Consider the following 18184-nt stretch of genomic DNA (forward strand, 5'->3'; position numbering starts at 1 on the left):
ACATTCAGTTTTCACGCCTACTTCGACTACAATCATTTAGAATAACCCTGTATTTGCCAAATATAATTTTCCTAGCATTATCCTTTGAACTTTTTTTAAATTTAAGGGGCAAAATTATTATACTCGTTTTATAAGCCATTTTGTCGCACTTGTTTGTTTATAGCACTCGTCGCTGCGCTCATCGTGCTCTAAAAAACGCGTACGATAAAATGGTGTCTTATAAAACTAGTATAATAAATTACTATTTTTAACTTGATGTAATTTTATTATTTCTATTATTTAACGAGTTCGTGTATAAATTGAGCTTTTTTTGACATGAGTGGGCCAGTTTAAAACGAGGCACAAAATTTTTAAAAATAGCTTGACGTTTTATTTTGACAAGTTGTGACATTTATCAAAATTCGTTCACATAGGAGATAATTCTCAAATTCTGACAGTGTCGAAGAAAAAAAAAGCCTAAACGTGAAATACATAATTTCTATGCTATAAAAATGTTCAAAATAGCGGCGATTTGGGTATGCGTTACATCACTGAATTCACAAAAAAATACTCTTTTCAAAAATATTAAATTTGACCTCCCCTGCCATTAAAAAAAATAAATGATGTTAGAAAGTTAAAAAAATCTCAGATGATAGAATTTGAACACTTCTAACTGTGTGCCAAATTTCAACGAACTCTGCTAAACCGTTCTGAACATATTTAGCTGTACCCATGCTTTTTAGCGACCCTCTATGTAGCTGGTACATGATAAATTCACAATAAGTCACATCAATTTGAATTGCATGTAAGCAGCGACTTTCATAAATATTAATTTATTATCCAAATGAAAAACAACTTTGAATGAACAGTATATTATTAGTCCGCACAAACACTTTTGCAAAACAAACGCAAATATCTTGCTCCTGAATACATACTCTTCGTTGTAAGATATGATAGCTGCTTTAGACAACGTTTACGTTACCCTTTCGCAATTTGGAAAGAATTGCAAAACCAGACAATGGCATACGTACATTTTCAGAGAGTAATATCTTGTAAAGCTCTTTATATGAGATTTCTACAAATACAGCTTAGCCACTTACATTGCTTAAATAATGAAACACATCTACAAAGTTGAATAGTCCTAGTACGCACTGTGTAATTTAGGTTAAAATGAGTGTCTACATTGCATTTGTAAGGAAAGGTGTTGCAGAAATAATGTTTGTACTTACCTACTATAAAACAGATTACTTTTAATATGTATAACGTTAATTTTTGCAAGTCTGTGTTGAGATATCCTTGAGCAAGATTTGCATTTTAAGGTTTCTTCTTTGTTGTTAATAATGATACGGAATAACATATTTTCCCGTTGTTGAAACAACTTAAAACAAAAAATGAAGCCTACAGCATCGTGTTTAAAAATAGAAAATAAAATACAAAGGTCGTGTAATGGTCACATTTAAAGTAATGAATTTTTAATTTTATTTAAAAGCACAATAAGAGCATTCGCATAAACAATGAATCTATAGAATGCGCTCTATGAGAGTGACAAATTTTCTGAATGCAAATTTTTAGATGGGTTATTTATAAAATCGATTGCAGTGTTGTCAGTCGTTCATACACCTTAAAAAAAGCACCTCTATACAAGAAAATCTGAAACAACAATCGAGTGTTTTGTCTCAACGACAAAATACATATTTCTTAAATCAGGCATCGGTTTAATTTTACTTATCAAAAATTCTGTAATTGTTCAAATCGAAAAATTGCTTTAATCATTCTGTAATTATAATTTTAAATTTCAGGACAAGCTCTCAAATCTCTATTTGTATGTACAGAGTGATCAACAAGAAAACAAATCAACAATCTTTTGTTTTATCGACACGTCTGTCTTAGCTTAACCTACACATATGTATACTTGCTATTACACAGTCGTTTTATTGGTTGCCTACCTCTCAAAAAATCTATTATTAATTAATTAATTATTAGTAATTAATGCTTTATCTTCAATGGTAAAATCCATTTTACCACTTATTCTAGGACAATTGTTGCTTACAATTACAGCAAACGTCCGTAAACTTTGCCGAAATCGAACACTTTTTTTAAGGTTAACATCAACACCGTGGCTTTAGAACTGACGTTTCTTGGACATTTCACCGAAAAATCTACTTACCAGTGGCGTCGCGTTTGGCAATAAAGCTGCTATAAATTACCCATTCTTACGAAAGTAAAATATTGCTCTTGTTTATTTTATAAACTTTTTCCGTTACCAGATAATAATAAATAAAATCCACAATTATAATTCCAACATCTAAAATTCATGAGGTGTGATTCATTATAAAGTTGAGTCAAGTTGCAAAAAACCACTTGTCATTTGCAACAGCATTTTTTCAATGTTTTTTAAATTTCAAATGGCTAATGCCATAAAAATGCTGTTGCAAAGGCAAAGTGGTTTTTTGCAACTTGAGTCAACTATGTATAGAGTTTGAGACCACAAATTGTCTACGCCCCTGCATTGGACGCTTATTTGCATAGGATTCCGCTATGACATGACCGACAATTTACAACGCCCGCTCTGATTTGTTTTATTTTTTATCACTTTGTGTAGGTAACACTCGCTCCGTTCGTGTGTGAAAACTTCCCTTTTATAAAAAAAAAAAAATATGTTTTATACATATGTTGCACAAAGAACAATTATTTTAACTGTGTTTAATAATTATTGAAAAGAAAATAATGGGTGATAAAACGTTTGTAAGCAGTTGTGATTTTTTAATGAAGTGATTGACAAGATCGATAAAATTATATTTAACCCGCAACCGATCAATGTGATTAATTCATGGAATATCCCGACTAACTTTAACATCTACTAATTCCATTCACCCCATTCTGCCAGCAGTCAAAACAAATTTAATCCAGCAGTGCTTATTAACAGTGCGATTGACATCACTTTGTTCGGTTCCCATTAATCTCGTCTCAATCGTAAGCTGTTTGTTATGACTATTTATGTGCAATTTTGGTCCTTGGCAGGCAGGCACACGCTGCGAGGACCCGTGATGATTGGCTTCCAGAGGCGTTGCTCGGATTTATATGAACAAAGCTGTACTGCAATTATAGTTGTTCCGACGTGATTAATGACAGTTGCGTAGTTGCCCCGTCCCGACATTTGCTACATAATTTAAACCATGTATCATTACGCAATCTGCAAAATTAATTATTCACGTATCAAGTGAAGGGCGCGGGTTCCATTAGACGACTTCCAAGACGAAAACCTTCATTCACGCCGGGAGTGGCCGGAGTTCGTGCTCGCCAAAAATTCAAAATAGTCCTCGATGAAGTTTTTAGCTTGTGTAAATAGAGGTGGTGCAATTAAAAGTTTAATTCCTCGAGCTCGTTACGCCAAGGGTTGAATACCTACCTTGAGTTCCGTCACAAAAGAAACTATTAAACCTTTTAAGGAAATAAGGCGAGAATTCTTACGCGGATTAAAGTTGAACTGAAACGACTATACGGGCTCGGGCTGTGAAAGTAACACTACTGGAACTAACTTCAAGAATGAGGCCTAATCACATTTTCTCTGCACTCTGTTCTGCGTAATGCATCATCTTTCTTATGAATGCTCCTGGGGAAGTGTTATAACTGGGTTAAGAAGCAATTACTTTGGTTAATGAATATCTGCATGAAAATTTTAATTGCCTTGAATAATGTAACACCCCTTTTGTAGAATGACTTTCCAGCTTTGTTACATTTTTTTTAAACTCACACTATGAGGGTAATAACGCAAAATAAATTACTGCGACCCTACAGTCGATGAACCAATATTTAATTGTCATGTTCGTTTTGCAATTATTAATGCCATTAACATTCCCGCGCGTCGCAATAATTTGTTAGATGAATGCACCGAATGCACTAATAAAGTGTGCAACTCTTATCTGCATACCAGCAAAATTTATACCACAAGATATAAATAGTTTTATCTCGCCCCAATTTACAACCATAATCACTTTTGGCTCGAACGAGCTGGGAGTGTTGTACGAGTTAATATTTTCAGAATCTGTAAAATTCTCACGGCGCGAGATCATAAACTAGATCATACCCGAAGTACTTTACCGCGCGAATTAATTACTGCATGATAAATAGCCGTCTGCGTTTATGAGAAAAATTCGTTTTAATTAGGCCGAGATGTAAGGGCTGATTTTAAAGGCCCGGCCCCAGATCGATATAAAAAGTTGTTTTTGAAAGTTGAAGTCGTTACGATTCTGGAGCTAAATCGGAAAATAATGAGACCGACTCGGTAATTAAAACAAATTATTTGGGCAAACTTTATTTATTGACTTTTTTAGGCAATTTTTTCGCGACACCCTCACAAAGCCATTATGTTGAAACCGCCCTCCGTCACTACATTATTTACTTCATTATAAATTTCAAAATGGCCTTCTCGCTTTTTCCCACCAGCGGGCGGGGAAAAAACTCGTATGGGGCAGAGTCGGCAGATATGGGAAGGTGGGATCATGTGTACGTACGCACAAACCAGTTTGTTTTTTTGCCACTCGACTGCGTGATAAAGCATTCTCGTGAAATGCACTGTTAATCATTTAAAATGTTTTGTGGTCGTTTTAGCTGGATGCACACGAAATTTCATAAGGGTGCAAAATTGAGTTTTGTTTTGCGCGTGGGTTTGTTTTGAGGTTCGCGGGCTTTGGTTAAAATGTAAATATAACAACATGTTATATCATAACTTGATTTTATTGATCTGGTGTACAAGGTGCTGCCAGTTTAATCTAAGAAAACACGAGGAATAAAACTAATTAAATTTACTCTTCGACGATAGTTTCGTTCCCGCTCGACGTCGATGAATTTTAGTTAAAAGTCAGAGGGTAACTGTTCATTACAAGGCATTATAGTTTTATTTGGAAAAGGATCCCCGCGGGGCAATTTTTAACGTAAAGGTTAAGTACTTCAAAGACGCGAAAAGCTCTTGCGTTTTTATTGCTTTTTCTATCATTCATACGACTCGCGCATACAACAGAAAAGTGGAACGCTAACATATTGCAATAAAGTTGCACTAAAATTAAATTTTTTATGAACTTGAACCGACAATAATGAAAAACATAACATAATGAACTGTCTGGTTTCTCTAATTATTGTCAAAAGCAAAAAAAAACTACAGCCGAAATGAAATGATTTAAAAAAACGTTTGATGCGACTAAAATTTAAGAACGCATTATTAACTATATGCCATTCACGATGTTTTGGCATAAGGGGAGGCTATGATTTCATTTTTTAACGTTGGATACATGTTTGATTTCTGTCATCTCTGCTGTCACTAAAGTGCCTGACATGCGGACCTATCAAAATGAACGTAACATGTTGCCGAATTTACCGTAATCATAATTAAGCGACATTAAAACGTATTGATGGTGTTTGTATTAGACTGCAGAACATATTTTCAGTAAGTTACAGTGAAGTCAAGTTCTTTTTATGTATAAATTCAATCGTAGGTGAGTACAAAATAAATATGTAGCACGGATAGTGAAGGAAGAAACAACGACCCAATTGAAATGGCACAGGGGTTTTGTAAGCCCTATTATAACTTCGCGATAGAGTTGTGAATTTATGGCTTGAGTCTATTTTAAAATGTACTCCTGAAATTTGCCAACATTTTTGTAGATATTGTGAAGAACTTATTTCGAAAGATTGGGCAAAATTAATGGGAAATCTTTCATTTGAAAACGTTCTTCCTTTAATAATTTCATTAGGAGAATCTGACTCGGAATTTGATGCAGGTAATGATGATTCAGAATTTTCTAATGAAATTATGGAAGTTGAATAGTTTTGTTCTTTTTTTTGTCATGGACGATGGGTGTGTAAATATTTTGCAGAAAGATTCGAATAAAGTAAGGCTTAATAAGTAGGTACAAGATTTTATACAATCTAGTTCTAGGAACGTTTTGGTTAAAATAAAAAATTCATTGACAAGTTACTAACTGGTTGGTTAAGACACTGTATAGGTGGGTTATCTAAGTGGTGCAGGAGCCACTTTAACTTTCGGTCCCGGTCGCTACTATTCTGTAGTCTGTTCAAGTCAGTTTCCTGTTTTGTTAAATTGGATTAAAAATGTGTGAGTATTTTATATTGCAAACTAGTAAAACTGACAACAATGCACTAGACAATGACACAGTTTATAACCTCAAACTTAGAAAAAAATAACCTAATTCAACAGACAGCTTTACTGCCAACTTAAATGCACTTTTTCCATAGCCTCCCCTTATGCCAAAACATCGTGAATGGCATATAACTACGTAATAGCAAAACTTGAAAAGATGACAGTTAAGTAAGTTTTAATCCTGAAATATGTATATACAGTTCGGTCACAAAACATCAGCGGTAAATGTAATAAAAAATCCTAAAACGTCAGTGACATTTAATACACTTCGTTGACAAAATAAAAATTGTCTGTCTGTTATTTCAATATTTAAACAAATTTTCAAACTTTGTGGATTACTTATACAGAGCGCCCAGAAATTTGGTAGCAAGTTTTTCGATTGGTCCCGCAAGATGACACTTTTTTACAGAGACCTTTTTTATGCATGGCAACGCCGCTATCTAAATTGAGATAAATAAATGTCAAGAATTGTCAAACGTAAAACATTCAAATTTAAATTTTATTGAAAATGTTCAAATTGACCACCATTATGTTCAATGCATAACTGAACCCTTCGAGCAACATCTCGACAAATTTTAGTGGGGTAAAAATTGTTCGGAAAACCTCCTTAACATATTCTTTTGAAAAAATTCAAAAATTGAAAGTTGCAAGATTGAACAAATTTGGCTTTTCTCAAGTGCCATCTTGTGACACTTTATGTAAAAGTTGCTACCACATTTCTGGGCGCACTGTACGATTAGAAGATATTTTAGCACTGTATAGAATTTTTTTGTGTCTGTCTGGTTCTGTTCAAAAACTAATATCTCGATTTACTTCAAACAAAATTTGTTACAAAGGGAAAATTCCTGTTTTTGTTTTGCACTTTGTAAAGGAGGTGCACAGAAAGCAGCATGACCGACAGTCGCCTAGCATCTTGTATTTTTTTACATTGAAGTACTAAACCGCAAAAATTAATTAACTTGTGATCAGCGGAAGCCCGACGGGGCGTGACTTCCTCGAGGACGATCCACAAAGGCTTGAAGAAATGTGAGCTTTTCCAGTTAAAATAAAAAGAAGAAAAGTTTGGGATTTTAAATCTGGCATCTCCTGGACTACAACACCGGTATTCACTTATCAATCAATTTTTTCGTGTGGTATCAATGGATATTTATTTCAGAGAAAAAAGAGAAAAATTTACAGTAATTATTATTAATTAGCAATTAAAGAGTTATCGACTTAATTCTTCTCTAATTTGGCTTGACCATGTAAAGGTTGAAAATTCTGACAAACAACAAAAATGTTTATCTTCGAGAGGTCGAAAATCATGCCTTTGTGTATCTTTATAAAAACGGTTGAAGTGGCTTCTTTTTTTGTAACCGCACTTCAAATCCTAGCAGTTGAAGTGTCCACAGGCGGCTCGACAGATTCAAATGTACGGTCATTTGAAGCACTTCTCACGATTTATTTATCAATAATTACACGAAATATTTAATAATCAAATTATCCCTATTAAAAAAGGCTCTAAAAGGGAAATAACGAAATTTTTACTCAATATTTAACCGGTGCCACTATGATGTAACACGAGTCGCCCATGTGCATGGATGACAGATCTCAAAAATACCAAGATGGTCGTTCAACGTTAAAAAGTAAACTTTAGACTTTAGTAGAGACGTTACTAACATTACTGAACCTTCAATTACTAATAATATAGCACAAGAGAATTAGGAATTACTGATGCCTTAAAATTTGAAAATTGTAAGTTTGAAAATTGTCATTTTACTGTAAGTACACAGCAAAAGAAAATAAATGAGTTAATGTCCGATTTTTTTTTGTAATCCGCTTGAAGATAAAATAGTATACAATCATTCAGAGTAAAAGGTCTTTTAGTGCTTCGCCCAGTTGCGACCTCGACTTCGTCTCGGTCTTCAATCTCCGAGCTTAGCTCAAAAACTCTCACTGCTACTCCTTTTCTATCTTGATAGAAAGAAATTTTCGACATTTAATTCTTTTCAATATAATAATCTAGATAAAACCCAAAATATTTTAATTGGTTTTCCGTAAAAGAACTTGTAACATTCTTTTCTTTGTCAGTAAAATCACTATTTTGAAATTTTAGATCAGCAAAAAGGCCATAATTCAGCCATAAAAGCGCTCAATATGGTTTTAATCAATTGCTTTAATTATCTTCACTCACCATTTTGGCCAAAGATTTATCACACACCGTATTTCTTAAAATTGTTACACATATTAAGTGCTAAGTTGCTACAGCAGTCCTATCACGAGAAGAGATTTTTTCTACCATTTCGTTTCTACTAGTAAATGTCGTCATGAGGATCAGAATCTTTCAAACCTTAGACGAGATGAGATATCTCAACTATTATTCAACACACGAGTTTAGAATTTAATCTCTAAATTCCTTCACAGTGGGTAACTTTATAACTGTTATTTGAACACATTTTTAATGTACATTATTAAATTTTTGACATGCTGTTGTTACTTTCTGTTAAGAAATGAGTTTGTCTATTTATCCTTCTGCCTAAGTAAGTTGCAACACTAATATCGTGCGATCGAAAAAAAAAAATTAGAGTTGGCTTTGACCAAAAATTTCAGTTGACAATTCGTAAGATTTCAATTATCAGATGTCAGTCTTAAAAGTAAGGTTAGTGATTTTGAGAAAGTTGAAATTGAATGTTCGAAATGTCTACCTTCAGCTTCCAAACATAATCCTACTCTCTTCACTTCATGTTTTCAAATGACCTTAGCAAAGTTGGGACATCAATTAAATTGCAGTCATCAGTAATTACTTGCATTAATTCGGGAATTGTGCCAGGCCTGTTTTTGAACACGTTGTTTTTCAGGTATGGAAAACGAAATATGCCTTGAAGTACGGAAACTTTTGTTGAAATTTCTCAAAAACTTGAGGTGTCGAATAGAACCATTCGTCTTTCTCCATTTCTGAAGTAACACTGCACAATGAACATTTTTTGCTCTAAAGTGAATATATTGTAATAATAAATTTTAAGTCAATAATCAATAATGACAGTTACTATTGTAAATGACATCGGATGACATTTAAATTAAATTTTTACGTGTTGCCAACTGAAGTGTATTAATCACGGCCTTCTCGATTTTTTTTATTTTCAATCGCACGGTATAACTTGGATTGCAATTGCTCTATAATTGCTTCCATTATATCTAATAGTTAACTCACTCCTACTATTTACCGATTCCATCAGAGATTATAAGTACGAATATTTTAAAAAATACTTATTTACTTAACTTAACATTTAAGTATAATGTATTCCAACTTTAAAAAAACGATGCTTGGCCATGACAATCTGACAGATTTCATCCTGTATATCTGAATAAAAGTTTGGTTAGGAATTTTGAAAATTTTGAAGGTACAGTGTTGCCATACTTATGTTCCGCTTTTTTGCGAATCGATTGAAACTATATTACAAGAGATTAATAGAGAACCCAGCATTTTTTATTAAAAATAGCAATTGAAAAAAAATCCAAATCAAAATGTAAACATCTGGTGGAGGCTTTAGTCGTTGAAAGAGTTTCAAGAACGCTTGCTTTAGTTTAACAAGCAGAAAACGGATAAGTTCTCCAAAATGGAATCACTTTTTTTAAAAGACATCTACACTTTATCTCCTCCATTATTTCATCTTCATCATTAGATTCCGAATCATCTTCTAATGTTTAGTCCACGAATAATTTCGTTCAGATCTATTTTAAAAAATGGTTCCACTTTTCTGATTTTCCTCTTTTTGTAGTTCTAGAATCCTCCAGATCCTTTTTTGTAATTATGCAATATATAACAGTTCTTCCCCCTATAAATTCATTATACAGTTCAGGATTTCATCGAATACAAATTCATTGTTCTCACATTGAAGATATCCATCAATCTGTTCTAGCCCTTCAACACAGCACGTTTTGTCTCGACAAACACAACTTTTGGCATTATGCACTTGTAATAAACCCTTTAAATTATTACTTTGTGTTGTCTAATTTAAAATAAATTGGAAAAACGTCAAAATGACATTTATTGATAACTTTATTTACTTTTTGTTTTAGAATCATCTTGCAACATAGCACTTCAAATTTAGTTACAAAAGATTTACAACCAAAATGAAATTAAATATAACTACTACTTTCCTCAATACTGCCAATTTAACAAAATTAAAGCATGGCAACCTATCGTTTTTTTAAAGATGGAATAGATTATATGTATTTCATATAGAATACCTTCTACTACCTAGTTCTACCTAGTAGTAACTAGTAGTAACCTAAACAATTAAAACTTATGTAAAAATAAGATGTAGGTACTTATAAATGTTACTAATTTTCGTGTTTATTCAAATTAAATACCAAGTAATCCACTAGCTAAACAATTATGAAGATGTGGTTGCTGCAATATCAATATCAAACCACTTTGATTACGAGAAGTGATAACTGAACATGAGCACTAACAAGAATTACGCAGAAATTAATTAATTAATTATATTTGAAAGTCGCAGTTCCCTAGTTTACGATATTAATTAATTATTTATGTCTACCAACATGTTTTAGCCTCAAAAATAAAATACTTTCAGTAATTATACAAACAGATCGTCTTCGTATACTGATGAATTGATGATATGCTTTAACCACGACCAAAATTTAAAAAAGAAACCAAAAAACATGTTCGTTTGTTAATTAATACACAATAAAAAAGTATATGGGGGTTTGGAAAAGAAACAACTTTATTCTACGAAAAATTGTTATGTGATATCTTCCTATTACAAAATGTGATCATGTTTGAAATGACGTGATTTTACGACCATAAAACCAACCGCATTTTACAGCCCATAGAAATAATAAATGACCTGTCTGAGAATTTTTCATAAAACATTTGATGCCCGTTTGAAGAAATTATTCAATATTAAACTCTCCATACATTAAATAATATGAAAACAATCACCGAATTGAATTATTTATCACTAAAAAAGGTTCCATAGTACGTAATGATCTTCAAGAATTTTAAAAGATACAAGTTTAATTTAAAGCATTAAAATGGTATGGCGTCATCTTAGTGCTTAAAGAAGCAGCATCATTATCGGATTTAAATATTGTGTCAATCTTATCGCTGTAAATACAATGACTCAATGTAAGTGTAGAAGTTTTAAAACAAAATGAAAACTGCAAAGTCCGGACAGTTCGGATAAAGACAGAAAACGGGTCGGAGAGAATTGTGCGAGTTCTTAAACTTTTCAAATTAAATACGTATCTTGAGCTATCCGATTCGGTTCGGATTCGAATAAACAACGGCGAATATCTCTTTGATCACTAAACAAATTGCATAAAACTGTTGACCCATTAAAGTTGGATTAGTTTAATGGCGCAATATCGATTCCAGCGATGGTGTTTCGCGGCTTATAAGAGCCGAGCCATTGTTACTATCTGTAGAACGCTTAGTTATGACTAAAACCATTTATTACACACTCAAACACGGTTGTAATGCTACAACATCAGAAAGGAATTTGTGGGGTGCGAAATTCGCCAATACCGCATTCGTAATGGAAGGCTCTTTGAAAGCAGTGTCAGTGACACACGCCGAGTCGCTGACACTAGTTTCACAGTTTCGAGTTACCTAAAGCCCAAGCTTCGACTTGCACGTCCGAAGGAAATTTGATTAAATCTGAAACCGTACGTTCCCAAAAATCCAATCTGAATGGCATTTCGTTATTTCTTATTGATCCGCAACGCTTATTAAGTGCTGCTATTTTAAGAAAATGGAATAATAAATAGTCTTTTCGAGCCATAAACGGCCGGAATAAATTGAGCCTATAAGGAATAGGCGTCTGAACGTAAAAGGTGCACGTCCGTTGAAAATTTTATGAGGAAAAAAGGATGGCGGCATCTTTGTATTTTACTTGCTCCACTTAGTGAGACAATAATGTTCAAAAATTGCCCAAGTGTTTGAGACACAGATTTGCTTATTAGATGTCTGTAGTAAGAAATTCCCTGAAGACAATATCGTCACGCAAGACCGGTTTCATCTGAAGTTCTTAGTTCATTTTAAAATGAATCCTCGACGGCACTCTTACCGCAAATAAACGGATTTAAACTACAGAAAAAAATAGTGACATCATCGAGCAAAAGCTCAAGAATTCCTGCGACATGCAATTGCGCTAACCCGGCGCATCCACCAATTTCCCAAACGAGTTAATTAAACGAAAGTTTGAAAAGTCCCGTTTTGCAGCACATATTAAAATTGTATTGGCTCTAGGGCACAAGGAATAAGAGAGCAAAGTCAACTTTTAATTCGACAATTCTCGAACTTGTTACGTACTCGAAAGAAACTTGAATGCAGTCGGATCCTGTTTCACACTTCTTATAAAACTGCAGTGGACTGCAGGATTATTTTGACGAATATTCTTGACACAACAAAATTGCTTTCCAGATTAGCAAAGTGCACATGCAAATACCTACGGCGGCGATTAAAAACCGCTTAGAACATGTTCTACGAAAGCATAATAAGCAATTTACATGCAAGATGTTATAATACCTTCTTGTATTACTCTCGCGTGAATTGAAGTGGAAATGGTTTCCAATAGCAACGCGATAAGCACTGACTTGTTTACCACGAACATTTCGACCGCGACAATTTTTTTATTATCGTGCTATTGGCATCATCAGGAAAGTCCAACAGCGACCATCCGGCGTATTATGTACGTAACATCGGAGCTGCCTGAAGAAGAGGTGTTGTCACTGCAAGACCTGGTGACGGACTGATGTAAACAGAGAAACTTGAACCGTGGATTCTGTACGATCTACGATGAACAGCTGATTGCTCAAGAAACGCGCAAGCGCCGCTCAGATTCTCATAAAATGCATTTATGCATTCGCACTTGCAACTAATTGTAATATGTTGGGTCAGCGGGCTTTTACTTGAGCTTAATCCGCCTCACCGCCCCCTCGGAGCCCGCGTCTCGAGGTAAACACGAGATGCAATTTTCTGCGTTAGTGTAACGTGCTGTATACTTTTATACATAATACAGTAGTTTATTATTTAACATAATCAATACCGGCAAATATATTTGCCGTGTATAAACTCCGGAGAGATATAATTCCTCGGGCGTGATCTCGAGTGGTGTTTTTGCACGAAAACTAGGAAAACGCACAACGCGACGGTAGCATTTTCACGTCGGAACGACGCTAAAAACTAATGCTTTTGTGTGAACCGCATTTCAAAGAGAACATTTCAACACAACAGGACTCCTCATCGTCAGTATTATCCGTAAATAAACAATGCGAGGCATTTCGGTTTGCGCATTGATTTGTTTGGTTGCACTCAAAAGCTTTCGCATAATCTTCAATATTGCAGTTGTGTCCTTGAATATTTTATGCAAATGGTGAGAGCACAAAAATTGAAGTTTAATTCTTCCAAAATGTTAGATTGTTGGACGCAGACTTTGTGACACGTGTCTTATAGCAGCTGTCACAGCGCTCCGTTAGCAAATCGTTTATAGAAATAAGCCAATAAAAATGAAAGTGGACTGGGAATGATGCATTCTTACGAGTAGGATGACAAGAGATAATCGATTGGATATAAATCTCTGTTGTATTACGTTTAATTAACTCCCAAAATAAATTTAGAGTTGAATGAACACTAGAATAATGTATAGGGATCCAATAGTTTTGTCAGTACCGATGATTTTTTAATCGCTTGTGGTGAGAAATCTAAAATACGCGACTTACACAGCAAGAACTTTTATCTTCAAGCGGTCGAAAATCGCTCCTTTGTGTATCTCGATAGAGACGGTTAAAGTGTCTTTTTTTCTGATCGGAGTAGAAGTACTTCAAGTCTTAGGAATAGAAGTGTCCCAGAGGCGGCTCGACCGAGTCAAATGTAAGGTCATTTGAAGCATTTTTCGCGATTAATTTATCAATTACAGTTATCAATTACACGAAATATTCAATAATTAAATTATCTCCCATTGAAAAAAAGCGAAATATGACAATTATTATCCAATATTTAACCGACCCCACTGTGGTTAAAGACGCGCGTCCTTTGTGGGCGTGTCCATGGATGTCAGATCAGATGTCAAAAATAGCGCAAGATTGCCCTTCAGTGTAAGTTGTAATCGTTTGCTATTTACGTTTTGATAATGTTTGTTATATTTAGCGAATATTTGAAATACCTACTCTCATGTCAGAGTCAGATGCATTGAAACGAAATGCAGGGCGACGGCTCCATAATTGAGCAGATCGCGGCAAACTTAATACTGATCTAATCCAACCACAATCTCGGGCGAAATGTGTATAATTTCTACATAATTGCTCCTGATGAAAAGTATCTGGGTGCATAGGTAAAATTTCTGAGTTCGCTAGAGGAAGAATTATAATTTATTATTATTGTAGGTTAGGGTGAAATTACCCATTTAACAATGGGAGATGTCGACAATTTGGGCTCTGCTAACTTAGTAAAAGTTCAGGATCTAAAAATTACAAAACGCGATCCTTCACCATTTTGGGAAAATTTTACCTGGAGATTTGCTGAAAGCAGGTATATACAGTTGTGTTTAAAAAGGTGTTGTACAGGATTTGTAGTGTGAACTTGTACGTGATTTCGTAAAATTAAAAAAAGTGTTGTACAAGCTTTGTTGCATGTTCGCTTCCTAAGAACACCTAATAATGCTTATTGTACACAAAAATAGAAAAAACAAGTTCCACATAAAGACAAAAACACATCCATGTTTTGATATTTTTTAAATCCGATACACACAACTCTAAAGTAGTTGTACAACACTTTAATGAACACAATTGTACGGTCGGTGGATAAAAAAAACTGGGACACAGATGACAACTGTTCAAATTCAAATTTGGCAAATTTGCACCGTTTAATTAGGCTTGCTAACGAATAGGTTAACTATGGTTATGATGACATAAGACAAAAATGCCTTTTTTGTTCGACACTATCAGAATTTGAGAATTTTCTCCTGTGTGAACGGATTTTGATAAATTAAACATGTCAAAACGAAACGTCAAGCTAATTTTAAAAGATTTAAGCGATTTGGAGTCTTTAAGGGACTGCTATAATTAACTAGACTAGTGTAAACTTTATAAAATTGTGAATTGCACTATATTAATGAAATAAAATGAATTTGTATTAACTTTAAACCACAAGGACTACAAAGCTTTTTGTTTCAATATTTAGATATACAGTGTTTCTGAAATACGTGTGTTAATTTTAACCAGTGAAAGAACTCGCCAATTTATGAAACTTTTCTCTATAACATTTTGTAAAATTCGTAAAAGGATTCCAAGATTTTTGCCCCACAATTTTTACCAAACGAGTCGTTTTGTGTGATTAACTAGTTTCTATTTTTTGTAACCATGAGAATTTTGATTACATTTTTTTTTTCTATAACAATGGAACTTTTTAACAAAGATCTGTTTCTATCACAACAGAAAATTTTCGCCCTTAACCATAGGCGGGTATACACTTTCATGGTTAATTTATTCCAAATTTTAAATCAATTTGTATTGCTTTCTCATAAAAATGTTATAGAGAAAAGTTCCATGATTTGGGGCCTTCTTCCACTGGTTAAAATTAACACACGTATTTCAGAAACAATGTGTTGAAGGTTATTAATCTCATTATAATAGGCTTCTTTCAATATAACAATAATTTAAAATATTTTTCAGTTAATTATTTCTCGTGAGCGTTAAAGTCTAATTACTCCATAAATATCTTCCACACAAAACCTTTAACCTTTTTATTAAGACATCAATATTTATAAATTACAGAAACATTTCTAAATCATGAAAACGTTATAAACAATAAAGAAGAAACAACCAATTTTTAATGTTTAATTATGAAAAACTAAGAATATAAATTAATAATGTGCGGTTACACATGGTTATTAATTATATAGAGTACGCCGGGAACCCTATTCTCCCTAATCGTTAAAGGGTAAACAATTTATCGGAGAACGTTTAACTCTGCAGCAATTTAACCTGTAATAACTTCGACCTCGACTGTTTTAAATGGAACACGTTTAAGAATTTTATAGGAAAAATGTCAGAACAATTTTGATCAATATGTCAAAGCGATTAAGCAACTACTTGGCTTTTGTTGTGACGTTTAAAAAACATTGATGTTAGATAATATGCAGAAAAATGAATGCATTCATTATCAGCAATAAATACACTGTATCTTTTGTTTTGATCAAATGACAAGTTTTAGCAAAAAAGAGTTTAATTTTGAGACTTCGATATAAAGTGATACATTTTTAAAACCGATGTTTTTAATATTCTTCATTTTAGTGGCTATTACCACTACTTCAAATGCGAAGAATAAAGCATGCCCAAAGTGAAAGGTAAACCTAAAGAGTTACTGTGAGCATCAGAGAGTCATCTTCACCGACCCCCGACAAAAACTGAATTGCTTTTCGCAAGCCCTCCAGTAGATGAACTAAGTCTGCGACAACCCCAGCCTCAAGATCAAACGAGATGGAAGATCTAATGACAGCCGTCTTCAATATTTGTCTGCGTGATAGCCAATTTCCACCTCGTGGAAGTTCGCTGCCACCATCTTGATTGCGTAACATGGCGAAGACCTCACAGATTCCTCATCATATCGCCCAATCTGCTTCCTGAACGTGGCGGATAAAATCTTAGAAAATCTGTAGACATCAAACTAACTAATCCCACCCGACTCCTTCGGATTCAACTACAGCGCTACACCACTTGACTAACCACAGATTTACCTTTCTGGTAAATCACATTTGTAGCACTGAAGTACAAAAACTTTCGGGTTACGGTTGACTATCAGATAAAGAAGAGGCCTTCTGCTGACTACACAATGAATGGACAAACCACAGAATCACGACGATAGCAAGGAAGATTCGTCAGATGAAACTCATCGTCATCGCGCGTTGAACGAGTACCTGGAATTCAAACTTAACCATATTAAATCAAATTGGATACTGATAAGTGATAACATCATTTGGTACCATCAAATCCCAACGGGATTTCCACCATCAAACTCGCTGTCCTAATGACCAGCTGATACCGAAAAACTCTTCGATCCCTACCACGTAGTCACATTTTTCCAGAACCGCATTCTGAACCTAAACGTTACACAGATTTGCAACAGGACAAATCTTTTGCTCAACATTCGGCTACGCGTCTGATGATGAGCCCAAAAAACACTGGTGCACACGTACAACACGTTAATCCAACCGTGGTCAAGTATCGTGTTGCCACGTCGTGTTGCCATTTATTCAACCCTGCATATAACGGGTGTTTTTTTAAATTTGGTGTCGAAGTAGGCGTTAAAGTGTAGATTGTGAACGCACTATACAGGTTACGGATCACGGATCAGATGTTTAAATCTTACACTTTCACACGAGTGGTGCAATCTCAATCGACTCTCCAACGCCTACTTCGACGGCAAATTTAAAAAAACACCCTTTATAATTTCCACCTACGCAAGATCTTTCGACTCTCAAATAGACATCCAGCAACTTCAACACCCTCCGAACAATGAATAATAACAACAAATTGCTATTGAAAACCTTCAAAGATCAATTAAGCACCACAATCGGCTAGAACGTCTTCTCAACAGACTTCTGATAATTCCAAAACAGAAACAAAAACACCCCTAACCACCCTTTTGGCAATTATCTACACGGACTTCTCTGCAGAACCACCAGCAGCATAGCCTCACCAAAACTCGTCATCGGTACTTCCCCCACATCCTAAAGTAGGAGCAAGTGAATGTCGGATCCAGGAATTCCGCGGGCCCGGATTCTCGAATCAATATCCCGGATCTTAGGACTGGGGGAGAAAAAAAAAGAAACACACTATTTATCAAAAAGTATTGTATTCATTATTACCTCGAAGGGATGACATGGAGTACGAGTATATCCTTCAAAAAATTTAATGAGATCGCTACCAAATTTGAATTTTGGCATCTTATTTGCACTAATACTGGATAATTTCACTAGCCGACAAACATTCGCTCTAATTTGCTTGACGTTGGCAGAAATTTAAATTTAATAGTCATCTGATTGG

At 34.4% G+C, this 18184-nt stretch overlaps 1 protein-coding gene across 1 annotated transcript in view; it reads right to left on the bottom strand.

The window, feature by feature from the left end:
• hig (hikaru genki) overlaps positions 1–12935 on the bottom strand; it is a 177911-nt gene extending 164976 nt beyond the window's left edge. Inside the window, exon 1 of the mRNA XM_069053152.1 lies at positions 12669–12935. Within this exon, the coding sequence (XP_068909253.1) occupies positions 12669–12753 (85 nt within the window). The 5' untranslated portion in view covers positions 12754–12935. The remainder of the gene's footprint in view (positions 1–12668) is intronic.
• Positions 12936–18184: the final 5249 nt, after the last annotated feature.

This window comes from Tenebrio molitor, chromosome 1, assembly GCF_963966145.1.
Source record: "Tenebrio molitor chromosome 1, icTenMoli1.1, whole genome shotgun sequence".
Classification (NCBI taxonomy): Eukaryota; Metazoa; Arthropoda; class Insecta; order Coleoptera; family Tenebrionidae; genus Tenebrio; species Tenebrio molitor.